The 26,521-nt window shown below is 35.4% G+C and overlaps 1 protein-coding gene across 20 annotated transcripts in view; it reads left to right on the forward strand.

Moving 5' to 3' along the window:
- Positions 1–26,521, forward strand: part of ATRX (ATRX chromatin remodeler) — a 264,806-nt gene that overhangs the window by 99,941 nt on the left and 138,344 nt on the right. For 16 of the 20 annotated variants that reach the window (XM_081125145.1, XM_081125148.1, XM_081125154.1 and 13 more), the window contains 6 exons: positions 7,735–7,868; positions 8,330–8,506; positions 14,581–14,674; positions 21,503–21,532; positions 22,520–22,622; positions 24,354–24,572. In XM_081125145.1, the coding sequence (XP_080981271.1) occupies positions 7,735–7,868; positions 8,330–8,506; positions 14,581–14,674; positions 21,503–21,532; positions 22,520–22,622; positions 24,354–24,572 (757 nt within the window). The remainder of the gene's footprint in view (positions 1–7,734; positions 7,869–8,329; positions 8,507–14,580; positions 14,675–21,502; positions 21,533–22,519; positions 22,623–24,353; positions 24,573–26,521) is intronic. The other 4 variants (XM_081125156.1, XM_081125144.1, XM_081125153.1 and 1 more) reach the window with 1 other exon arrangement.

A 26,521-nucleotide genomic window follows, 5' to 3' on the forward strand; every position in this document is an offset into this window, starting at 1 on the left:
AGCATATGTGTTCACCACCCAAAAAATATCCAACATTCTTTGGTTGTAGTAATTTGAGTTGTTTTACGTATCGACTTTTAAGTTATATTATATTTTAGTACTACGTAGACAGTTGTTTTGTAACTCTAAAGGGCATGTGTTTAAACCTGTAATCTTATTTAGAATTCTCTATTTTAACTAATTATTCTGTTATATTGTGCACAAAATGTAAAAACACAATTTAAAAAAATTGTAACTTTTGTGTATGGATGCACTGTATTTCAGCCTTCTAAAAATGCATTTTTTATTTAGCAGTTTTCTTTAAACTTGTTTTCAGACCCTCTTAAAAGATAAAACAGTAGATTGGAGGAGAAATCTGAGATGTCTTGTCAGCGCATTTTAGAGAGGGAGCATACTGAAGAATGATGTTTAGAACACCTTTTAAAAAATCTTTAAAGATCAAAGCTTGAGTTAGTTCATTTCTAAATACATGTATTTGAAATAAGTGAAATACAGATATCTTTAAGAATGTGACTGGCCAGGCCAGTGTTGCTCAGTGGTTTAACATCGACCTATGAACCTGGAGGTCATGGTTTGATTCCTGGTCAGGGCACATGCCTGGGTTGCGGGCTCCATCCCTAGTAGGGGGGTATGCAAGAGGCAGCCGATCGATGATACTCTCTCATCACTGGTGTTTCTATCTCTTTCTCCCTCTCCCTTTCTCTCAAATCAATAAAAACATATTTAAAAATAAGATTGTGACTATAGTGTATTTGCCAAAGCACTCATTAGAACAGAAGTGAATGAGTAGAGAGTATAGCACTGGCATACTAATATTAGTAAAAGATTAGGACTCAGGATCTTAGGCTCTACTCCTGGCTTGGCCATTAACTAGCTTTGTTTGTTTGGCCAAGTTGTTTCCCCTCTCTCAGCCTGTTTCCTCACCTGTAAAATGACAGAATTGAACTCTTAAGGTCCCTTCTAGGTCTAACATTTTGTGTTGCTTTTCTTTTTTTTTAAATAGTGAATTTTTATTTTTTTAAATATATCTTTATTGATTTCAGAGAGGGGAAAGGAGAGGGAGAGAGAGACAGAAACATCAATGATGAGAGAGTCATTGATTGGCTGTCTCCTGCACGCCCCCTACTGGGGATCTAGCCCGCAACCCGGGCATGTGCCCTGACCAGGAATCGAACCCCGACTGCCTGGATCCTAGGTCAACGCTCAACTGCTGAGCCACTCCAGGTCGGGCTGTGTTGCTTTTCTAATGGCTGTTTCTCTAAAGCTCCTTCAAGAGAAACCTTTCTCTTGATCATTCCTTTTTAAGAAACTCAACAATTTGAATTACCAGGTTGAATTACCAATCTACCTGCCAGGAAGAGGTGGTTTACTTTCTTTTCCTGTTTGAGTGCTCAAACAAGAGACATTACTCATTTCCTTTCTAGATAGGATCAGAATTACTCAAGTCATTATCTCTATTTCTTATTGCTTGTTCATCTTTGCATTGTCGGGTTTATTCCTTATTTTATTTTTGCTTTCTTTTAGTAGATGAAGGTATAAGGTGTAATATGGCATTATTTTGATATTCATTATCTGATTTAGAAGACTTAGCTTATTTGGTTTTGGAATTCCATTATTTATTCTCTCATGTACCAGTTCCCATCATTGTGGGTTTTTATCCTCCCTCCTATATTGTTTTATTTTCTCCCCTTCTTCATTCCCTTCCTTTCAGGAAAATGGAGGAGTGGCTCCATTATTTCCAGCTCTGCCCAGGTTTTCTGTCACAAGAGTGGCACAGCCTGTGTCTCTAGTGCTTCTGATAGAGTCATGACTGCTTTGGATGCTACACCTGCCCCAAGATACAATATTGAGCATTGAGATTTCCCAGGTGGTACCTTGTTGCCTGGATGATTTGCTTAGAAACGTCCTGGGAAGCCTCAGAGCAAACAGAATCCATTAGGGATCATGACTATACATCCATCACATGCATACCAGCATGAGTCCAGCGGAGGTCTCCAAAATGATCCTTTGCCAGCCTCAGCTGGTTGTCAAGTGCTGATGTCCTTGAAATTTCTGTGGCCAATGACTCAAGAGTTAAGGTAGCGGAATTTCCCTGAAAGCATCTCACAGCAAACAGGCTTTGTAAATGGGACACACCTCATGTCAACATGTTTGCTGACTACTGAGGTTGAAGGTCAGCACCAGTACTTAGGTCTTTCTAATTAAGTTCCAATTTTGAGGTGTAGGTTATGTGATAGTCTAGGTTTATGATACAGTGGGTCTTTGATATAGTGGACTTCAGCCATCAGTCAATTTATGCCAATTGATTTAGCTTTATTATCCTTTTTATAGCTTAATGCACATGGCTATACATGAAGCTTTCTTTTGGTAAAAAGTGTTAGATGGCAAATCTAAAACATCTAAATGAGGTAGATCTTAGGGAGTCTCCATTACTATGTATAAGTTTCAATTTGGAGAATAGTGACCATTCTCTGAAGCTTGTAATTTTTTTTTTTTTTTTTGCTTCTAAAGTGACTAATTGTTCTGTGTATTATGGTCTTACTGAAGGTTGTTTATAAATTGTGTCATTCTTCGGTGTGTGGATCCCATTTCATTTTCCATGATTTATTGTGTGATTTATTATTTGATATAGAATTATATCTTATTATCTTGTGTATACCATATTTCTTAGTTTATGACAATTAAGAACTTGAGTTTGAATTGGGTAGGTTTATATATTTTGACCTCCCATTTAGACATATTTTTAGGAGTCTAGAGTTTGAAAGAAGAAAAATTATGTGGTTTCTTACAATTAACAACCAAGTCTCTATAGGTAATATGGCATTTAAGATCGTTTTTAAACTTGTAAATACAAACTGAAATCAGGTGATTGAACTAACCTATAGAGGAACTAAATTAATAATTGTATTTTCTTGCCCATCATTCTACCACTCAAATAGTGAAAGAATATCTTGTAACTGCAAGTGAACTATGCTTTTTGATGTGTAATTTTGTATCTAACACTTCAAACTGTGAAAGCCTATGTTCCCACATGCTTATTTATCTCAAAACAGTGGTTTTACCCAAATTGGTATGAGAAAGATTTTCCTTGTCTATGGGAAAGGACAATGTGGTTGTATAAAAGATGCTTTTAGAGAGTTTTTCCAGAAAGATCCTTTTATGAAATTTAAAGAACCACCCTATAGTCTGAAACGTTCCTAATTTGTGTAGAGTGTGTTAAAATAATTCTTCATTTTATAAAATACTGAAAGTAAATGATATTTTGGTTAAAATTTTTTTCTTGGCAAAATGAAAAGTTGGCAGTGCTATAATCGTCCCCATTTTAAAGTTTATTGTGTGCAATCCAAATCAGAAAACCATGGATCTAGAAGTTTAAGAGCAACGTTTTATACTTCAACAACAGTATGATTTAAATTGGAATGATCTACTCTCCTCTTTATTAAAATGCAAATCAGGGCAGAAAACCCCAGAAATGCAAACTCATCATCTATGGTTTCCTTTAGAACATGGTAGCTCTCTGTGTGGTCTTACTGTTTCTGATTCTTCTGTTAACTAAGGGGGCACCAAAAGGCATATAAAAAGCATTTGAGGAAGTGATTACCTATTTTGCTTCACTCTGTTTTAGGTGCCTTTGCTATATGTCTTTTAATATTAATAGCAATTCTACCTTTTATATAAAATTAAGACATTAACATGCATTAATATCTACTAATAAATGAATGGTTGATTGAAATGTGAGTACATATTAAGAAATATAAAGAAGAATTTTAAATCCCAAAATAGCAAATGTTTCACAGCTGCAAGTTTTTTGTTATTTTTAAACATATCTTTACTGATTTCAGAGAGAGGACAGGAGGGGGAGAGAGAGAGACAAACATCAATGATGAGAGAGTCACTGGCCCGCAACCCGGGCATGTGCCCTGACCGGGAATCGAACACCGATCTCCTGGATCCCAGGTCGATGCTCAACCGCTGAGCCACGTCTGGCCAGGCTTCAGCTGCAAGTTTTTGTGTGAACTAGAGCGTCGGATTGCAGAGTAGATGTTTATCCTATAAAAGTTAGTTCACGGAAAACTGAAGAGTCATGCCACCTTCCTTTTGAACCTTTCTGTCAGTATTCCTTTGCTACTGTGATTTATGGATTTATATTGAAAGGACATCTAGGTGCAAAACACCTCATTTTGCATAAAAGCTGCATAATTGCTTTTATATTTAAAGATGTCTTCCTTTAGTGCAAATATGGAAATTTATTAGGAATATATTTTATTTTAACCTAAGATGATATTAAAGAAGTACTTTCTTATGCTTTTAGCAGTAGAGTTTCTGTTAGCAAATTGTTCTTTGGGGAGTATCTTGAGGAATTTTGGTAAAAGTACAGCTATTGCACTGTCTACTTTTTTGGAAAGTGAAAACTCATTTATGATAATTTGTGTTCTTTTACCATGTGTTTAATTAATGCCAATGATGTCCCTTCTCTGCCCTAGCTTGACTGTTACTGGGGCTTTCTGATTGCTTCAATACTTAATATTTAGTGTATGCTTTCATTTGGTTAACAGAATTTATGAAGTAATGGGTCAAAAATATTCCTCAGTTTGAGGCAGTTTCATAATGAAGTAGTTTATTAAATATTGATTTTCTAAGAATATGTTTTGCTGTCAAACAAATTATCTCATGTCGTGTTTTGTCTTAGATTGCCATTTGTCTGACTAAGTAAATTCACTATGGTGGGCCTGTCTGATATTGTTGTTATTGGTTGATGGCAACAGAGCAAGTATAGGATTGGAAGGTTATTAAGTATGAAGATGAAATTGGTCAAAATAGTAGAATTGTCCCTCAGATTTTACAATATATTGCAGAATTAAATAGAATTGGGAAAATATCAGTGCTAAGAGCATTTTCAAAAGTTTTGGTGGAGAGCTTAGGCTAAAACATGATTTTGGTAATTTTTTATTTATAATATAAAATCTGTTAACACATTTGTCACTTTTGAAAGAAGTAATTCTTTGTTTTTATTTTTAGTTTGTTATACTTTACCACCAATATAGTTTTATTTATTTATTTATTTAAATCTTTATTGTTGAGAGTATTACAGATGTCCCCCCTTTTTATCCCACATTGCCCCACTCCACCCAGATCCCGCCCCACCCCAGGCCTTCACCACCCTATTGTCTATGTCCATGACTTATGCATATATGCATATAAGTTCTTTGCTTATTCTCTTTCTGGCCCCTCTCTGCTTCCCTCTGAGATTCTTCAGTCTGTTCCATGTTTCCATGCCTCTGGTTCTATTTTATTCATCAGTTTATTTTGTTCTTTAGATTCCTTGTTCATTTATTTTGATTTTTAGATTCAATTGTTGATAGACATGTACTTATTGCCATTTTATTGTTCATAGTTTTTATCTGTTTTTTCCCCTTCTTCTTAAAGAAGACCTTTTAACGTTTCATGTAGGACTGGTTTGGTGTTGATGAAGTCCTTTAGCTTTTTCTTATCTGTGAAGCTCTTTATCTCTCCTTCAATGATAGCTTTGCTGGGTAGAGTAGTCTTGGTTGTAGCTTCTTGCTTTTCATCACTTTGATTATTTCTTGCTACTCCCTTTTGACCTGCAGTTTCTGAAAAATCAGCTAACAGTCATATGGGTGCTCCCTTGTAGGTAACTAATTACTTTTCTCTTGCTGCTTTCAAGATTCTCTTTAGCTTTTAGCATTTTAATTATGATGTATCTTGGTGTGGGCCTCTTTGGGTTCCTCTTGTTTGGGACTCTCTGCGTTTCCTGGACTTGTATGTCTATTTCTTTCACAAGGTAAGAGAAGTTTTCTGTCATTTTTTCAAATAGGATTTGAATTTCCTGCTGCCTCTCTTCTCCTTCTGGCATCCCTATGATGCTAATGTTGGTATGCTTAAAGTTGTCCCAGAAGCTCTGTACACTATGTTTATATTTCTGGATTCTTTTTTTGCTCTTCTGATTGGGTGATTTTTTGCTTCCTTATATTCCAAACTGTTGATTTGATTCTTGGCGACCTCTACTCTATTCTTGATTCCTTTTAAATTATTCTTCACTTCAGTTAGTGTATGCTTCATTTCTGACTGGTCCTTTTTTATGTCCTTGGTGTTCTCATTAAGTTTCTTGAAATTCTCACTAAGTTCCTTGAAGTTCTCAGTAAGCTCCTTCAGCATCCTTACAACCATTGCTGTGAACTCTGTATCTAGTAGTTTCCTTGCTTCCATTTCATTTAGTTATTTTTCTGGAGATTTCTTTTGTTCTTTCCTTTGTGACATGTTTCTTTGTCTCCACATTTTGGCTGCTTCCCTGTGCTTGTTTCTGTATGTTAGGTAGAGGTGCTATGTCTCCTGTGCTATGTGTCCTAGTAGAGTGGCCTTGTGTAGTAGGTGTCCCGTAGGGTCCAGTGGCTCAGCCTCCCCAGTCACCTGAGCTCAGCACTCAAGGTTCGCCTCTGTGAGGTCTGTGTGCACTGTCCTGTTTGTAGTTGAGCCTTGATTGCTGTTGGTGTCACTGTAAGGGACTGATCTCCAGGCCAATGAGCTGTGCATACCAGCTGGGACTACAGCAGAATAGCTGCTGTGTAGGAGCTGCCCCAGTGGAGCAGGATTTGCTTCAGTGGGGCTTTGGTGCTCTTTGAGTGTGCCCCTTGAGTGTGTTGCTCATGGATGTGGTAGGGTTGTAATCTGGTGTGGTCTGAAGCTCACCATGGGATGGGCTGGCTCTGGGGCCTCCTGGGAGATGCAAAGTCAACTACTTCATGTGCCCTTCCTGGGGCTACCCAGCATGAGCTGCTGAGTGATTTGTAGATGGCTGCTACTTGTGTTGGACTTGGAGGTGCCCAGGAGAGACCAAGCTGTGAACCAAGGCTGCTGCTAGTGCTGCCTGGGTCCTCTTATCAAGAGGTATGGGGCACGCTGACACCAGCTGCTGCTTGTTTGAGAGATTTTAGAAAAGTCTGAAGCCTGAACCAGGACAGGACATTCTTACGGAAAGACAACTGGGAATTGGGTGGGACGTGGTCTCAGGGAGTCACCAGGGCCAGGCAAACAGTGTGAGCCAGGTTGAAGGAAACTGCGATAATGGTGACGGGCTCTGGGCACTGTGGCACGGAAGTTTCAGCATAGGAACATTGACCTCTGCCAGCACTTTTTTTTGGGAGAAAGCTGCCCCCCAGTTCTTGTCCTGATGCTAGACACTTTAGTTCCTCCCCATATGTCCCTGAATCCTTTCAAGCTGCTGCCCCAGCTCTGGAGGTCAGAGGGAATGAGTCTAAGCAAGCCTGTGCTCCAGCCCTTTAAGAGGATCTGCCTACGTCTCCCAACAGCCTCCGTGTCACTCAGCCACAATTCCTGCTGGTTTTTACAGCCTGAAGTAATGGAGGCTTTTATTCCCAGCACTGGATCCCTGGGCTGAGGGGTCTGGTGTGGGGTGGAACCCCTTGCTCCTCACATAGACCTCCACAGCCAAGATATCCCTCCTGATTAAAAAAAATGCTACAGGTGTGTGTCAGATTAGCTTGTTCCGTGCCTCTACCCCTTCTACCAGTCTCAGTGTGGCTTCTTCTGTAATTCTCTAGTTGTAGGACTTCCGTTCAGCCAGATTTCAGGTGGTTTTTCTGTGGTTTAGGTGTAATTTTGATGTGGTTGTGACAGGATGTGAGTACCATGTTTACCTACACAGCCCTCTTGATTGGACCCAATATAGTATTTTATTGTCTTTTTACTCTCAAGAATTGCCAAGAAGATGCTTTTAGAAGAAATTAAAGCCAATCTTTCCTCTGAGGAGGATGGATCTTCAGAGGATGAACCGGAAGAAGGGAAAAAAAGAACTGGGAAACATAATGAAGTAAACCCAGGAGATGAGGGTGAGCTCCCCAAAGAAAAGTATGCGATATCATAATTTGATTGTTTGACCAGTTAAGTCTTTGAAGGCTACCTGACCATGCATGGTATTTCTTAATACATGCATTTGAAGTTTATGAAAATGTTTAAAACTTTACTACCTTTACTCCTTTTGAGTATCTGATAATAATTGTTCATGTTTTCTCAGTTACTGCCAATAAACAGATGATTTTTAAAGCAAGGTATTTTTCATCTTTTAAAAAAAGATCTACAAATATTTGGTGATGTTTAATCAATATTTAATAATAGTAATAGATCAGGTCTGATGTATGAGATTGCCTGGTCTCACCAATGATACTCAGGTAAGTATACAACAATGATCTTTTCCATAAGTCATCATAATTGTCAACAAACAAAATAGTTTTATAAAATATTTTAAGGGAAAAAAGTTTGAAGGTTTTACTGATTTATTTTCTCCATTTAGAAGCAAAAAATCAAGTCAATTCTGAATCAGATTCAGATTCTGAAGAATCTAAGAAGCCAAGATACAGACATAGGCTTTTGAGGCACAAACTGACTGTGAGTGATGGAGAATCTGGAGAAGAAAAAAAGACTAAGCCTAAAGAGCACAGAGAAGCCAAAGGCAGAAACAGAAGGAAGGGTAAGACATTTTAATTCCTAATGTAAGGAACATACTGGTTTTAAAAACTAATTATAGTAATGAAATTTATGTATATCTGCTCCAACAGTTGACCACCTATATTAAGTAAATATCAGCACACTGGCAACAACTATTCCCTTACATGAGAGTGAAGTAAAGAATCTAGAGTGGGAAAATAACCCCGAAACTTTGAGAGATGACAGGAAAAATATTTTTAACCTTTAGTAGTCTTACATTTAGATTGAAAAGATAAATAAATATGCCATAAATAAAATATAGTTAAAGGTTATGTAGAAAATACAGAATTGCTTATAACTGCAGGAAGAAATAATGCTTTCCTAAGAAAAGGTATAAGATACAATTAATTTGGGTGGATTTATGCCTACTTATATATAAAACTTATATGTGGTCAGATTAAATTTTCATTACATTAAAAATCTGAATTCTTCAGCAATGAGTGCTTACATGTTTCCAGTACCATAGTAAACACTGAGGATATAAAAATGAATTAGGAGGTCATTGTATTGTATGATGGTTTTCAACCTGGCTAGACATGCAGATCGCTTCGGGGATTTTAAAATATACCCATGACAGAGTTCTATCCCAAGCCAATTATAGTATAGTAGGTGGTGGTGGAACCTAGGTTTTTTTAATTGATTAAAAATATTCTTTTAACATATGTTTTTATTGATTTCAGAGAGAGGAAGGGAGAGGGAGAGAGAGAAATGTCAATGATGAGAGAGTCATTGATTGGCTGCCTCCTGCCTGCCCCCTACTGGGGATAGAGCCCGAAACCTGGGCATGTTCCCTGACTGAGAATTGTACAGGAACCCTTCGGTGCCTAGGACGATGCCCTACCAACTGAGCCACACGGCCAGGGCTCCATATGTTTTAAAAGCATTTCTGAGCCCTAGGTGGTTTAGCTTGGTGGTTAGAGCATCAGCCCACGGACTGAGGTGTTTCTGGTTGGATTCCAGTCAAGGGCACGTACCTTGGTTGCAGGCTTGATCCCTGGCCCTGATGAGGACGCGTGTGGGAGGCAACCAGTCGATGTCTCTCTCTCACATTGGTGTTTCCCTCTCCCTCTCTCTCTCTGTCTCTGTCTCTCTCTTTCCCTTCCACTCTCTGAAAAGCAATGGAAAAATTATCCTCAGGTGAGGATTAAAAAATAAAAAGCATCTCTGATATGATTCTTATTATTAGCCAGGTTTGACAGTCATTGGTTTGGTAAGAATTTTTGATATTAACATTATAAGAAATTAAAGCACCATGAGGATGTCTTGTACAACAGAAGTATAGTGTGGCACAAAGAAGGATTTCTTTAGCTTCTTAGGGGGTGGTGGGTATCCCCAGAGAAGACTTCATGAAGATGAGGAGGTTCACCTAACACAGTGTTGTACATGGGTTGCAGGTAGATGTGTTGTGAGGATTTCTAATGTAAGCAGGAAAAAAATTTTAGAAGCTTCTGCAAAATGTTTGGTAAATGGTGGAGGGGATGCAATTAATATAGTATTGTTGGACTATAGGAGGGAGTAGGAAAAGGAGCTATGGGAAATAAGGCTGGGCCAGTAAGACAGAGACCAAATGCTGGAGACCCTTGTAAACTTTTGTTTCTCATACTGGAGCACTTGGCAGTGAACCCATGGATACATGAGGTTGTGGAGTAAAACATGATACGTCTCTTTGGTGTATTCATTTACTTGAGAATTGTGGGAGAGCATTTCTTATGTGAAGTAATCACATGTATATTGAGCAATTAAATGTTAAATTTGTCTCAGAATTTTGGCTAACAAAAATTTCAAAGAAATTTTTTTGCTTCTTAGAAGTAGACTGTGAAGACTACTACCCAACTCTTTTAGGGCAGATTAGCTCTTTGCTACTAGGAATAGAAAAGCAGTTGTGGAAGTCACTGATAACTCAGTTCTATAGGCTGGAGAAACATTGAAAGTTGTTGTGTTTTTTTAATTTAAAAAAGTATATAATTTTTTTTATATCATAGCTGTATTGAAATATAATTCACAAACAGTACACTTTACCTCTTTACAGTGTACAATTTAATTATTTTTAGTATATTTAAAGAGGAATGCTACCACTTAAATATTTTCATTTGAGGTATACTATATAGAGAGAGAACTGTGCATTTCATAATTTGAAAACTTGATGAACACATGTGGAACCTAGATAAAGGCACAGGACATTCATTACTGGTACTCAAGAATCACAACCTCAGCACAACCCACTTGAAGGATATAATAAGATCAGATTAGTTGCCTGTTATTCTGTGATACTGAAGGCTTTGAATCTGTTTGGGGGATATTGCTATAGTTGATGCCAAATGCGGTTGTTGACTTGAGTTATATAAGAGGTTGAATTGTTAGGCCTTATTAGCTGATACAAAAGATAAAAGTCTAGGATGAACTTTCAGGTCTTTGGAGTTGTAGTGGTATATTTTTAAAACCACAAAAATAATTGAGATTGCCTAGTGGAATTATAGCATTGTGCAAATGGAGGGCTAAGGAAAAAATATTGGAATGCTGAACATTTAAAGGTCTATTGAGCAATTGTTTCCCATAAAAGAAGAAAACAAGGAAGTCACCCCTCCACATACACATATACTTAATATGTCATGGACATTTCCATGTTAATAAATGAATAATAATACATCATTTTGTGAATGCTTATCTCATAAATTTCTTTGCAGCATGCCTACAAACGTCTTTCAGATTCTATAAAAGAAATCGAACAATTTAGCAGGTTACATAAAGAGAAATAGTGATTTTGCCTCAAAGCCTCAGCTAAGGATAGAGTGCTTTAGTGGGCACAATTACATTCGAAATGCTTTATTAAAACCCACATTTTCTGTGACCTATGTTTTCACTCTCTTCTTCTATGGGTAACTTACTATCCTCGTGGTTTTTGTTTGTTTGTGTAGGTGGGAGTAAATTAAAATCCCATCATTTATCTTTTTAATATGGATTATGATTGTAGTGATTGATACTATATTTGAAATGGAATGATTTTCCAATAAGTTTTGCATAGTCTTGTGTCCCTATATTGTGTGGAAACTTGAGTTGGGCAATGGGGAGAAATGAAAAGAGAATAGCTTACTTATTAAAATCAAGTGCAACATGGAAACTTTAATTTTCACCTAAATTTGAAAAAAGTTCTGGAAGTTATTTTGGTGATAATTTCGAAAATGTAATTATTGTCTTTATATTAGAAGATATTAAATTGATGTTATTTTTCTCAAGTGTTATAATGGCATTTAGTTATGTTGGACAGTATCCTTATGCTTAATGGTAAAGTGTCATGATGTCTACACTTAATTTCAAATGGTTCAGTGCATGTATATGTACAGAAGGATAAAGCAAATGTGGTAAACTGTTAACAATAAGTGAATTTAGAAGAAGGGATTCAGGTGTTCATTCAACAATTCTCTTAAATTTTTGGTAGGTTTGAAAATTTCAAAATAAAATGATTGATGAGAACTTGATACTGGGTTTAAAATTATACTTAATCACAAAATTGTGTTTGTATGCATTTGGACACATGTGTTCTTCCACAATTCATAGTTGCTTACTTAGCAGGTCTTTTTTTTTTATTGCAGTAAAATATTCATAACAAAATTTTAACCCTTTTAATCATTTTAAGTGTACAATTCAGTGGCATTAAGTATATTCACATTGTTGTGCAGCCATGAACATTATCTGTCTCCAGAACTCTCATCACGTAACTTATTTCCTCCTCCTCCAATAGCAATTTTTTATAATATCTATGTTTGCCCATATTTGTTTGTTTTTAAAATAGAACAGACCTTTGATTTTGATATCTGGTCTTGGTAAATCTTTTCAAATTTTAAAATTTTGCAATACTTTTAGATTTACAGAATTGTTGCAAAAAATGGTACAGAGTTCCTGGGTATCTTTGACTTAGTTTCTCTAACACTTTACACTTATTACATAGTACAGTAATCAAAGCCAGGAAATTAACATTGATTGATACAATATTATTAAGTAAACCAAGTGTTGGCTAATTACACCAGTAGGCTAAATCAGACCTTCTGCCTATTTTTATAAATAAAGTTATATTGCCATATAGTCATACTTATTCAGTTACTGCTTTCATGTGTTTATAAGGGCAAAGTTGAGTAAAGATGAGTTGTTGCAACAGATACCACATAGCCAAAAAGTTGAAAATATTTACAATCATACTTTTTACATAAAACGTTTTTTTACCTCTGAAGTAAAATGTAGATCTTTCCCCACTAATGTCCTTTTTGTGCTTCAAAGTCCAATATAGGATTCTACATTGCATTCGGTTGTAATGTTTTCTTAATCTACTCCAGTCTGTGACAGTTCCTCTGTCTTTTCTTTCATGACCTTGCCAGTTTTCAAGAGTATTGATTAGTTATTTTCTAGACTATCCATCTGTGTGTATTTGTCTAATACCTTTTCATGATTAGATTGAATACCACAAAACAAGAGTACCACAAAAGTGATATTGAATCCTTCTCATTGTATCATACCAAGGGTATATGATGCCAGGATGTCTTATTACTGGTAATGTTAATCTTGATTACTTGGTTAAATTGGTGTCTGCTGGTTTTCCACTGTAAAAGATATTCTTCTGTTCATATTTAATGAATCTCTTGTGGGGAAATACTTTGAGACTAGACAAATCTTTTGTTTCTCATCATACTTAAGCCCACTAGTTTTAGTATGCTTCTTGCTTGGAGCAATTATTACTGTGGTGTTTGTCTAGTGGTGATTTTCTATTTCTTTTATTACTTCTACATTTACTAATTTTAAGGAAGAGCTGTCTGTTTTCCCCATTTTTTATCCCATTACTTATATTAATATGGACTTGTAGATGTTTATTTTATTTTATGAGTTATAATCCAATTGTTCATTTTGTTACTCAAATCGTTCCAGGTTTGGCTCAGGGGCTCCTTCAAATTGGATTATGTGTCCTTTGAATATGCCCCCATCATTTTTTGAGCACTACTTTACTTTCTGGTACCACATGATATTTCAGACTCATCTTGTATTTTCCCTGCTTGGCTTCCTGAAGCCAGAAAGATGAGTATTCTGGGGTTTTAGGTGCCTATGTCATAGTGGCAATTTTGGTGGAGAAAAATAAAATTTTGGAGAGAAAAAAAAAATTCTTGAGATTTGCAGGGCCCAGATTCTTTTTCCCAATGTTGTGGCTAGAAATGCAGTTCTCCCAGAAATGGGGTTCTCTGTAGTTTTGGAATTCAGCCTGCCTTCCTGTCTCAAAAGCAGGAAAGAAATGGGGGGGAAATGACACTCAACAGCTACCTGTCAAACCCCCAATTTTATAGGGATCATTATTTAAGTTTTTTTTTTTTTGATCCTCACCTGAGGATATGTTTTTATTGATTTTTATAGAGAGAGAGAAACATCTATGTGAGAGAAAAACATTGATCTGTTGCCTCCCATATGTGCCCTGACCAGGGATCGAAGCTGCAACCTAGGTATGTGTCCTGACAGGAAATCTAACCTGCATCCTTTTGGTTTATGGGACGATGCTCCAACCGAGCCAGCTGGCCAGGGCCATTATTCAAGTTTTGATTTGAGTCCCCAATGTGTTTTCTTTTCAGAGTCTTTACATCATTTCTTTATGTATTTTGTCCATAGTTTTTAATTCTCATAAATGGCTAAGAGTCTGTAGTCACCCTGACACCATCATGGCCAGCCTACTGTGCTTGTTTTAAATAACCAGAATTATTTTACTTTATTCTATTTACCTTTGATAATTATGGATATATTTTATTGATAGGTAAATTCTTATTTTTAAGTTAATATACAGTTAACACACATTTCAGTGTAGAACCATAGTTTTATAATTATAGTTGGAATACCTTTGAATTATTTTAATAAATACCATTTGAATCATTAACTGATCTAATGTGCATGGTGTAGTGCCATTAATGTATATATTACAGATATTCTCACAGTAATTTAAGTTTGCATGTGAGGTTATTGACAAATTAAGTGAATTATATTTGTTTTGGGAAATATTTAACAACTTTATATATATATTTTTTGTTGAAGTGAGCAGTGAAGATTCTGAAGATTCGGATTTTCTGGAATCAGGAGTTAGTGAAGAAGTTAGTGAATCTGAAGATGAACAACGGCCCAGAACAAGGTAAATGTTATATTTTTTTTCAAAAATTTTAGGAATTAATCTGAGTAATCATGTTTAAATTATTTGTAGAAATGTTGCTCTTACTAATAAAGTTAACTAAATATTTAATATTTTGGTTTGAACCTAATTGTTAAAGTTATTAAAATTTTTTTGATATTTTTTTATTGTTGGCAGTATTATAGAGGTCTCCCATTTTCTCCTTTTTTGCCCCCCTCAACCCAATCTCAAATTATTAATTTAAAAGTAGTGTATATAAACATATGTGTAATTGAATTATGTGTTCTAAATGAGGTAGAGTTTCAGTGTATAAAAACACTCTTTACAGTAATTTTTGCTTGGGCGGGGGGGGGGGTGGTTTATAGTGTAGTAGATGAGAGACTCTATAGACAAATGACCGCAGTCCATCTCCTGGCTTTACTACTTTTCATTTGTCTGAGTACCTTGTGCTTTTGTTCCCTCATCTGTAAAATGGGAGATTACAATAGTACTTACCTTATTGGTGGTTATGAACATTAAATGAGACGCTTCATTGAAAGGGCTTATAATACTGCTTATTTGGCAAATTATAAGTGCTCCATGAATACTAATTAACGGTCTTACTAGTACTACTAGTATTATAGTAATTAAGATGTGTTTGTTTTTTTAACTCACAAAGCTACTGATGTAGATTATTAGTTATTTAAAATTTTGCTTTGTAGCATAGTATTTTAGAATAATATTAATGAATCCAAGAATTTTAATTTCTTTCAGAATAATATGATTCTTCTATAATTTATTAAATGGGCAATCTATTTATGTTTGTGTGTGTATATGTGTGTCAACATAGGTGTCTACACTTATAAATTTTAAAACATGTGAGGTTTTTTTTTGAGATTAGTACTTACCATGTTGTGCCTAGAGTATAGCAACTTATGTATTTTAGGGAGATATAAAATAATAGGGTGCAATGGTAATTTTAAAAAACAGATAGAAATCACGTAACAAAATTAACGAATTTATAGTGTAGAATACAGTGGGTTTTTTTTTTTTTTTTTGCAACCTTTGTTTTTTATTTATTGTTGACAGTATTACAGATGTCCACCATTCCTCACGACATTTGCCTCCCTTCACACAGTCTCCGCCCCAGGCTTTCCCCACATTATTGTCTGTGTCCATGGCGTGTGTGTGTGTGTGTGTGTGTGTGTGTATTTTTTGATTAATCTCTTCCCATCTTCCCCACCCCATTCGCCTCTAAGATCTCTCACTCTGCTCCATGTATCCATGCCTCTGGACCTGTTTTGTCAGTTTATTTTGTTCATTAGATTCCACATATAAGTGAGATCATGTGATAGTTGTCTTTCTCTGACTGGCTTATTTCGCTTAGCATAATACTCTCCAGGTCCATCCATACTGTTGCAAAGATAAGAGTTCCTTCTTTATTCACAGCTGAATAGTATTCCATTGGGTGAATGCACCACAGCTTTTTTACCCACTTCTCTACTGATGGGCACTTGGCTGTTTCCAGATCTCAGCTATTGAAAACTACGCTGCTATGAACATAGGGGTGAATATATTCTTTCTGATTGGTGTTTCAGGATTCTTAGGATATATTCCTAGAAGTGGGATCATTAGGTTAAATGGCAGTTCCATTTATAATTTTTTGAGGAAACGCCATACTGATTTCCACAGTGGCTGCACCAGTCTGCATTCCCACTAGCAGTGTACTAGGGTTCCCTTTTCTCCACATCCTTGCCAGCACTTGTTTGTTGATTTATCGATAGTAGCCATTCTGTCAGGTGTGAAGTGATACCTCATTGTGGTTTTAATTTGCACCTCTCTGATGATTAGTACATTGAGCATTTTTTCATGTCTGTTAGCCATCTGTATGTCCTCTTTGGAGAAGAGTGTATTCATCTCCCTCTCCCATTTTTTAATTGGATTATTTGTCTTCCTGGTGTTGAGTTGTATGAGTCGTTTATATATTTTGGAAATTAACCCCTTAGCAAATGTATTATTGGCAAATATGTTCTCCCATACGGAGGGCTCGCTTTTCATTTTGATGCTGATTTCTTTTGCTGTGGAGAAGCTTTTTAGTTTGTGTAGTCCTATTTGTTTATTTTTCCCTTTGTTTCTCTTGCTGTAGGATATGTATAGGCAAAAAGACTGCTTTTTGAGATGTTTGTGATTTTACTGCCTATGTTTCCTCCTAGTATTTTTATGGCTTCATAACTTACATTTAAGTCTTTTATTCATTTTGAGTTTATTCTGGTGTATAGTGTAAGTTGGTGGTCTAGTTTCATTTTTTTTGCATGTACCTGTCCAGTTTTCTGACCATTGTTGAAGAGACTGTCTTTACTCCATTGTATGCTTTTGCCTCCTTTGCTAAATATTAATTGACCATAATGATGTGGTTTGATTTCTGGGGTCTCTATTCTGTTCAGTTGGTCTATATGCCTGTTCTTATGCCAATACCAGGCTGTTTTGATTACAGTGGCTTCATAGTATAGTCTAATATCTGCTATTGTATTTCTGTCATTATTTCTTCAAACAAGTTCTCTATCCCTTCTCCTTTTCTTCCCCTTCTGGGTCCCCTATGATACTGTTTAATGTTCACATGTTTGTGTTTTCCCCCCAGCTTTTTTCTTGTAGTTAATTTCCAGTTTTTTATTTTTGTGGTAAGAAAATATGCTTGGTGTGATGTCAGTCTTAAATTCATTGAGACTAGTTTTGTTCATGAACATATGGTCTATCCTTAAGAATGTTCCATGTGCTCTTGAGAAGAATGTATATTCTGTTCTTTTGGGGTGGAAAGCTCTCTAAATATTGATTATGTCCATTTGGTTTAATGTGTCATTTAAGACCAACATTTTTTTTATTGACGTTCTGTTTGTTGTTAATGTTGTATTCATTTCCCCTACTATAACTGTATTTTTGTTGTGGTCATTTTCAAATTGCAAAAGCTATTGTCTTTTCAAAAATTATTTTACCCCTTTTAAACTTTGTTATAATTAACATTTAATACCCCATTCTGAATAGAGTTGCAGTTTTCTCCTTCTGTCTGTCTATATGTCATTTTACTGTTTTGTACCCTTTGTCTTTTTGTTTCCAGTAAAACTGCTCCTTTCAGTACTTCTAATAATGCATATCTAGTGGTGGTAAATTCCTGGCACAGTCTTTATTTCTCCTTCATATCTAAAAGGAAAACTTCTCTGGATATATTATTTTTGGCTGTTGATTTCTCTTTTTTAGTATTTTGAATATTTGATTTCACTTCCTCCTAGCTTGTAAGGTTTCTGCTGAAAAATCTGATGATAATCTAATGGGGTTTTCTTTTTTTAATTATTTTTTTCCTTTCTTTTCTTATTTCCTTTTATTTACTTTCTTTTTTAATTTAGTTTTCAAAATATTTCTGTTGTCCCCTTTTTTCCCCATTGACCCCTTCCACCTTGTACCCACTCCCCTCCCCAGGCCTTCACCACACTATTGTCTGTGTCTATAGGTTATGCATACATGCATATAGATTCTTTGGTTAATCTCTCCCCACCCACCCACCCCTACCTTCCCTCTGAATTTTTTCAGCCTGAGCCCTGCTTCCATGTCATTTAATCTATTTTGTTCATCAGTTTATTATGTTCTTTAAATTCCACATATAAGTGAGATCATGCGATATTTGTCTTTCTCTGCCTGGCTTATTTCACTTAGCATAATCTTTGCTAGGTCCATCCACACTATCCCAATGGGTACAAGATCCTTCTTCTTTACAGCTGCATAGTATTCCATGGTGTTCATGTCCCACAGCTGTTTTATCCACTCATCTTCTGATGGGCACTTGGGCTATTTCCAGATTTTACCTATTGTAAATTGTGCTGCTATGAACATAGGGGTGCATATATTCTTTCTGATTAATGTTTCAGGATTCTTAGGATATATTCCTACAAGTGGGATCACTGGGTCAAAAGGCAGTTCCATTTTTAATTTTTTGAGGACCCTCCATACTGTTTTCCATAGTGGCTGCACCAGTTTGCATTCCCACTAGCAGTGTACCAGGGTTCCCCTTTCTCCACATCCTGGCCAGCACCTGTCATTTGTTGATTTGCTGATGGAGCCATTCTAACAGGTGTGAAGTGATACCTCATTGTGGTTTTAATTTGCATCTCTCTGATGATTAGTGATGTTGACCATTTTTTCATATGTCTCTTGGCCATCTGTATGTCCTCTTTGGAGAAGTATTTATTCATGTCCTTTGCCCATTTTTTAATTCGATTGTCTTCCTCTTTTTGTGTTATATGAGTTCTTTGTACACTTGGAAATTAGCCCTTCATCAGATGCATCCTTGGCAAATATGTTCTCCCATACCGTTGGGTTCCTTTGTATTTTGATCCTGATTTCTTTTGCTGTGCAGAAGCTTTTTAGTTTGATGTAGTTAATGGGGTTTTCTTTATATGTGACAGTCTTTTCTCCCTGTCTGTCTTGAGAAATCTTTCATAGTCATTAACTTTTGACAGTTATAATATATTGTTTTTTGGAGAAAGTGAGTTTTTATTGTTTGTTTGCTTGTTTTTGCATTGAGATAATTAGGTGTTCTGCTAGCCCCTTAGATTTGAGGTTTTAGCTCTTTCTAAACATTTGAGAAGTCCTCAACAATTATTCCTTTGAGTAGGCTCTCTGTTCCCTTCTCCTCTTCTCCTTCTGCTATATCCACTGTTCTTATATTGCTCTTTCTAATGGAGTCATATAGTGCTCTTAGAGTTCTTTTATTTTTTGTTAACCCTTAATTCTTTCTTCTCTTCCACCTGAGTTATTTCTAGATGTCTAAGTTTGAGATCACTCATTCTCTCTTCCATCTGGTCTGAGTTCTCTAATTCATTCTACAGAATCTCATTTATTGATTTCTTCAGCTCCAGAATTTTTGATTCTTTTTCGTAGTTTCAATCTCTAAAGTACTCATTTTATTCATTAATTTTATTTCTGAGCTCATTGAACTGCATTTCTGAGTTTTCTTATATCTTGTTGAATTTTTTTCAGAACCACAATCTTTAATTTTTGGTCGCTTAAATCATGTCTTTTAGTTTGTTTTTTGGAGACTTTATTTTATTTCTGAGCTAAGTTGTTAACTTGGTTATTCTTGGTATTTGATTGTTTTTTTCACTGCCTGGTTATTTGAGATATTAAAATCTTTTTTAGATACTGTTTTGTTTTTAACATTTTAGCAGGTTGATAAGTAGAGGTCTTTCTTTTGTTTTTTAGTCGATGGTCCTATAGTGCAAGTTTTTGTTTCATCTGTACTACTTGGACTTCTGAGATCTCAGTGGGGCAGTGTCTCCTCAGAGGTGGAAAATGCTGTGATGTTGAGCATCTTTTCATGTGGTTTTATGGTCTCTGAGTTAGATGAGATAGATTTATGACCCTTGGACCTCCCTCAGACAGTCCAGAAAGATGCAAGGAAGTTCTCTCTTTCTTTTCCTTCCTGCAGAATGATCTGGGAATTTGGCAGCTTACTCCTGACCTTGTTGAGGTGATCAAGGAAGAGGGTAGGGCAAGTGTGAGCATAAATGCTATGACATTTCTTACCATTTTAAGTGTGGCTCTTGGTTAGGTGTTTGTTTGTTGCAATTTTTTAACTGGCTTCTAAGTTCACACAAAGTTACTTTTTACCATATGTTGTTGCTTATTCTTTGTGTGTGGGAGGACAACAGCCTGGAGTTTCCTAGTCTACTATCTTGTGGAGGTCACTAGATATTTCATTACTTTTAATGGGTGAATAATATGCTATTGTATAGATAATACCACATTTTGTTTATCCATTCATCTGTGGGTGGACGCTTGGGTTTTTCACACTTTTTTGGCCATTATGAGTAATGTTGCTATGAACATTTATGTAAATTTTTACATAGTCCTATGTTTTTAGATTCATTCGTAGGAACATACCTAAGAGTGGAATTGTTGGGTAATATGGTAACACTATGCCTAATTTCTAAGTAACTGCCAAACTGTTTTCCATAGTGGCTTACCATTTTACATTCACACAAACAATGCACCAGGGTTTGAATTTTTCTACGTCCTCGCTAACATTTATCATTTTTGTTATTTTGTTTTTAGTCATCCTAGTGGTGTGCAATGGCAACTCATGATTTTCATTTGCTTTTCCCAAATAACTAATGATGCTGAGCAATTTTTCATGTGCTTACTGGTGATTCACATATTTTATTTGGAGAAACATCTATCAAAATTATTTTCCCAATTTTTAATTTGGTTATCTTTTTATATAGTTTGGGTATAAAACCCATACCCAGATGTATGATTTGCCAATATTTTTTCCCATTGTGTGGGTTATCTTTTTACTTTCTTAAGAGTATCCATTTATGTACAAAAGTTTTTTCATATGTATTAAGTCCAGTTTATCAGTTTTTTTGTGTGCTTGTGCTTTTGGTGTCACATATAAGAATCCATTGCCTAATCCAAGGTCACAAAGATTTATGGTAGTTTATTCTTTCACAAGTTTAGTAGTTTTAGCTCTTGCATCTAGAACTCTGATCCTTTTTTTATAACCTCTTTGAAATTTTATTTAAGTAAGCTTCTAGTTTTGTATGTTTAGATGGTTCTCAATTTTTCTATTATAAATACTGTTGTAAAAATATTTGCATATTCACACAGACATATTTACAAATATTTTTATTACAACACTTTTTAAATAATGTACATTTGCACACATATATATACACATATCTGTGTGTGTATTCACACATTTGTCTGATTATTTCCTTGGAGTATATTACTAAAAGTGACACTGTTGAGTCAAAGTTGTACAGTTTTAAGACTTGTCATACATGTTTTTATATTATCTTGTAGAAGCCAATATTTCTCCTCCCAGCACAATGTGTAAGTACCCATTTCCTCAAACCTCAAGAATAAATCAGTGAACAGTTTTTTAGCTATAATGTATATCTTAGGGGACTTTGATCCACTTTGAGTTAATTTTTGTGTATTGTACAAGATACAGGGCCAACATTATTCTTTTCCATGTAGACATACAGTTGTCTCAGCACAATTTGTCGAAAAGACTCTTTTTTTTATCAAATTGTCTTGACACCCTTGTGGAAAATCTGTTGACCATAAATGTAAAGTTTTATTTCTGGGTATTCATTTCTCTTCCATTCATCTGTATGTCTATCCTTGATGCCAGGAATATGCTGTTTGACTTACATAACTGTGTACCGATTTCTAAGCTGAGAGAACTTTTCTCATCAAAAGTTGTCACTGTTTTTTGTCTTTTTTTTTTTTTTTATAAATTAAATGAGCTGATAGAAAGAAATCAGTATCCCACTTTTATACTCAGCTTTTTTAGAGATGGTGAGTATTTTCATGTGTATATTGGCCCTTCACCCATTTTATTACTCATATTCCAAATCTGTTCTCTGAGTAACTTAAAATACTGATCTTTGGATTAGAATTTAGAGTTATCCTTCTTGAACCTAGTGAAGTTATTATTATTATTATTATTTTTAAATATATCTTGATTGATTTCAGAGAGAGGAAAGGAGAGGGAGAGAGAGAGAGAGAGAGATAGAAACATCAGTGATGAGAGAGTCGTTGATCGGCTGCCTCCTGCACAACCCTGACTGGGAATCGAGCCCGCAACCCAGGCATGTGCCCTGACCAGGAATCGAACCCCGATCGCTTGGATCCTAGGTCGATGCTCTACCGCTGAGCCACGCCCGGCCGGGCTAGTGAAGTTATTTTGCTTTTTGTTTTTCTCCATCATTTTCAGTAATGTACACAAAGATAAAGCAGTTCTAAAGTAGCAGATAATACATTTAAGGAAATTCATCATGAAGTATTTTATTTTGCATTTTTAATGTCCTTTAGGTCTGCAAAGAAAGCAGAATTGGAAGAAAATCAGCGGAGTTATAAACAGAAAAAGAAAAGGCGCCGCATTAAGGTTCAAGAAGATTCATCCAGTGAAAACAAGGTAATAATGATATTTTCCATGTTCTTGAATTGTAAATGGCACAGTAGACCATGTAAGTATGTTATTACCTCTTTTGCATTCCATTTGTCAAATTCTATTGGTTCATTTTCTTTTTATACTTTTGTGGAAGGATTGACTTATTGAATGTATAATTATGCAGAAGTATTGATTTTGACATATGAATTTTTTTTCTGTTTCTTAACTAAATCTAATTGAAATTTTAAGCTGTTCTAATTCATTATTTTACATTCTGAGGGCTATAGAACTGTTGTAAAGTGTTCTACTTTCTGAAGACATAAAATATTTTATCCTGAATAATCATTCACATGGAATAAATTTCTTCTAGCAGTGAAGTTAGCCAATTTGAGTTTCTTATATATAAACAGAATTACGTAAAGTACAATTCTCTGTAGTATATTTTATTATGTCAACACTATTCTCTTTTGGGGAGGGTTCATTTTTTGTTTTTGTGTTTTTTTATTTTTTAACTGTATTTTTTTTCTCTTTTTTCAGTTTATCTTTATTGTTGAAAATATTACAGATGTCCCCTTTTTTTCCCCATTGACCCCCTCCACCCCGCACCGCACCCCAGGCCTTTACCACACTATTGTCTGTGTCCATAGGTTAAGCATATATGTATATAAATTTTTTGGTTAATCGCTCCTTACCCACCCACCCACTCACCCACCCCTGCATACTCTCTCAGATTCCTCAGTCTGTTCCATGCTTCTGTGTCACTGGATCTGTTTTGTTCATCAGTCTATTTTGTTCTTTAGATTCCATATATGTGAGATCATGTGATGTTTGTCCTTCTTTAAATGAATCTTTTAAACCATTTCTAAGTATACAGTTCAATGGCTTTAATTATGTTCAGAATTGGATACTCTGTACCCATTTAAACAGTAACTCCCCATTCCTGACTAACCCCAGCCCCTCATAACCTCTATTTTAATTTTGGTGTCTATGAATTTGCCTATTTTTAGGCAGCTCATTTAAGTATAGTTATATAATATTTGCCCTTTTGTGTCTGACTTATGGTCATTGACATAATATTTTCAAGGTTCATTCATGTTGTAGCATGTGTCGTTGTTTCCTTTCTTTTTAAGGCTGGATAATATTCCATTGTATGTATATAGCACATTGTGTTTATTTATTTATCTGTTGATGTACATTTGGGTTGTTTCCATCTCTGGCTGTTGTGTATAATGCTGTTATTAAGGTAGGTGTGCAAATATCTGTTTCAGTCCATGCTTTTGATTCTTTTGACTATAATCTAAGAAGTGGAATGGCCAGATCATGTGGTAATTCTATGTTTAACTTTTTGAGGAACTGGCACACTGTTTTCCTAATGCACCAGGCTTTCAACTTTTCTACGTCCACACTAACAATTTTTACTTTCTGTTTTGTTTTGTTTTGTTTTTAATAGCCCTCCTAATGACATTTCATTTGTGGTTTTGATTTAAGTTTCTCTAATGACAAGTAATGTTGAGAATCTATTCATGTGCTTCCTGAACATTTCTATATCTTCCTTAAAGAAAAGTCTGTGCCAGTACCTTGCCCCTGTTTTGGGGGTTGTTTGTATTTTAATATTCTTCCTTATTGTAAAGAATAATTCTGAAGGTTTTCAGTCTGTTTTCTTTCACCTTTCTTTGGTATGTTATTTGTGTTTATAGGAAATGGATAAACTCGGCAAATTTGTTATATTTACCTCTGATCATTTAATTTCCATAGAGTAATTCTGAAGAAGGAGATAAAGAAGATGATGAAGAGGAAGAGGAAGAAGAAGATGAAAATGATGATTCCAAGTCGCCTGGAAAAGGCAGAAAGAAAATTAGAAAGATCCTTAAAGATGATAAACTAAGGACAGAAACACAAAATGCTCTTAAGGAAGAGGAAGAGAGGCGAAAACGTATTGCTGAGAGGGAACGTGAGCGAGAGAAATTGAGAGAGGTAAATAAATTTTTATTTATGATTTTTTTAACGTCACTTTTATAGATTCATAGATATATTTCAGTGTTACAAGAATAGAATGTTGTAATCAATCACAGATTTTTAGTGACAGTTGAATTTTTTCTACTATCATTGTTTTATGCAACTTAAAAATCTTTATTAGGCTTTATTAATATAATTAGGTACATGGAAAGAGTTAAGATTATTAAATGATGACCAACATGATTGTGTTTTATCTGGGATAGAAAAATGGTTAAATAAAGTTTTTATTGTAAAAATTTTCAAGCAGATGTACAAATGGTGGGACTAGTTTTATAAATCTCTTTGTACCCATTACCCAGCTTCAGGTTACCAACACATGGCCAGTCTTGTTTCATCTATTCTCTCACCTTCAGATTATTTTGTTGAAGTCTCAGAAATCGCATTTTGTCCGTAATATAATTCAGAATATATTGTAAAAAGATGAAGACCTTTTAAACATTACCACAGTATCATTGTTACACTAAACCGTTAATAATAATTCCATAATATCAAATATCTAGTTATTTAAAATTTCTTCATTTTCCTCCAAAACAGTAATGGTTTCTAAAAATAGTTGGTGTGTACCAGAATCCTAAGAAGGTCTCACTCTCTACATGTTATGTTGCATTTGCATGCTATGTCTCTTATGTCTACTTTAACCTGAAGATTTCCTTATAGTACCTTTGTTTAAGAAACCAGATTATTTGTATAGAGTTTCCTACATTCTGAGTTTTGCTGATTGCACCCCTGTTTTGTATTTTCATTGTTTCCTGTATGTCTTATAAACTATTACTTGAATATAGATGCCTGATCAGATATAGAGTCAGTTTATTTTATTTTATTTTTATAAATATATTTTTATTGATTTCAGAGAGAGGAAGGGAGAGGTAGAGAGAGAGACAGAAACATCAATGATGAGAGAGAGAGTCATTGATCGGCTGCCTCCTGCACGCCCCCCACTGGGAATCGAGCCTGAAACCTGGGCATGTGCCCTGACCGGGAATCGAACTGTGATCTCCTGGACCATAGGTTGATGTTCAACTGCTGAGCCACGCCTTCTGGGCAAGTCAGTTCTTTTTTTGACAAAAATACTCATAGATTGTAATATATACTTCCTCTTGCATTTCACTTAGAGGTACTTTAAATCTAGTTGTCTCTTGGTGATGTTAATTTTATTTAAAAATTTAAACAACATTTTGGTAAATAGACATTAAAATCTTGGCTGGTCCGAGTGCAGTGGTGTCTTACAACTAATTGATCACAGCCAGTCACAGATTTCTTGCCCAGCCGGGCGTGGCTCAGCGGTTGAGCGTCCACCTAGGATCCAGGCGATCGGGGTTCGATTCCCGGTCAGGGCACATGCCCAGGTTGAGGGCTCGATCAATGACTTTCTCATCATTGATGTTTCTGTCTCTCTCTCTCCCTCTCCTTCCCTCTCTCTGAAATCAATAAAGATATATTTAAAAAAAAAATCTTATGTTATTATAATTTTCTAATTTTGATTCCTATCAGTATACATACATGTGTTTCACATAATCAAATCATTGTATGTAGCATATGCTATATTTTTCTCTCCCTTAAAAAATTTTTTTTCCTTTTTATTGAATTTATAGGGCTGACACTGGTTAACAAAATTATACAGGTTTCAGGTACACAATTCCACAATATATCTACTGTATTGTGTGTTCATCACCCCATTTCCTCTCTCTGTTATTTCAAGCAATTTAAATGTTTGTCATCATATTCCATGTACTTTTAATTGGTTTATCATGTTTATTTTCTAATTAAATTTTTATGTATATTAAATTGAATATATGTATATGCTTCGTTAAAATCAAATATTACTCTAAGGCTACATTGAAAAAGAAACAATTTTCTGTTCTACCTGGATTCTCTACTCAGAGGAAATGACTCAGTTCTTTTAGCTG

Source organism: Miniopterus schreibersii, assembly GCF_964146895.1.
Source record: "Miniopterus schreibersii genome assembly, chromosome: X".
In the NCBI taxonomy this organism is placed as follows: Eukaryota; Metazoa; Chordata; class Mammalia; order Chiroptera; family Miniopteridae; genus Miniopterus; species Miniopterus schreibersii.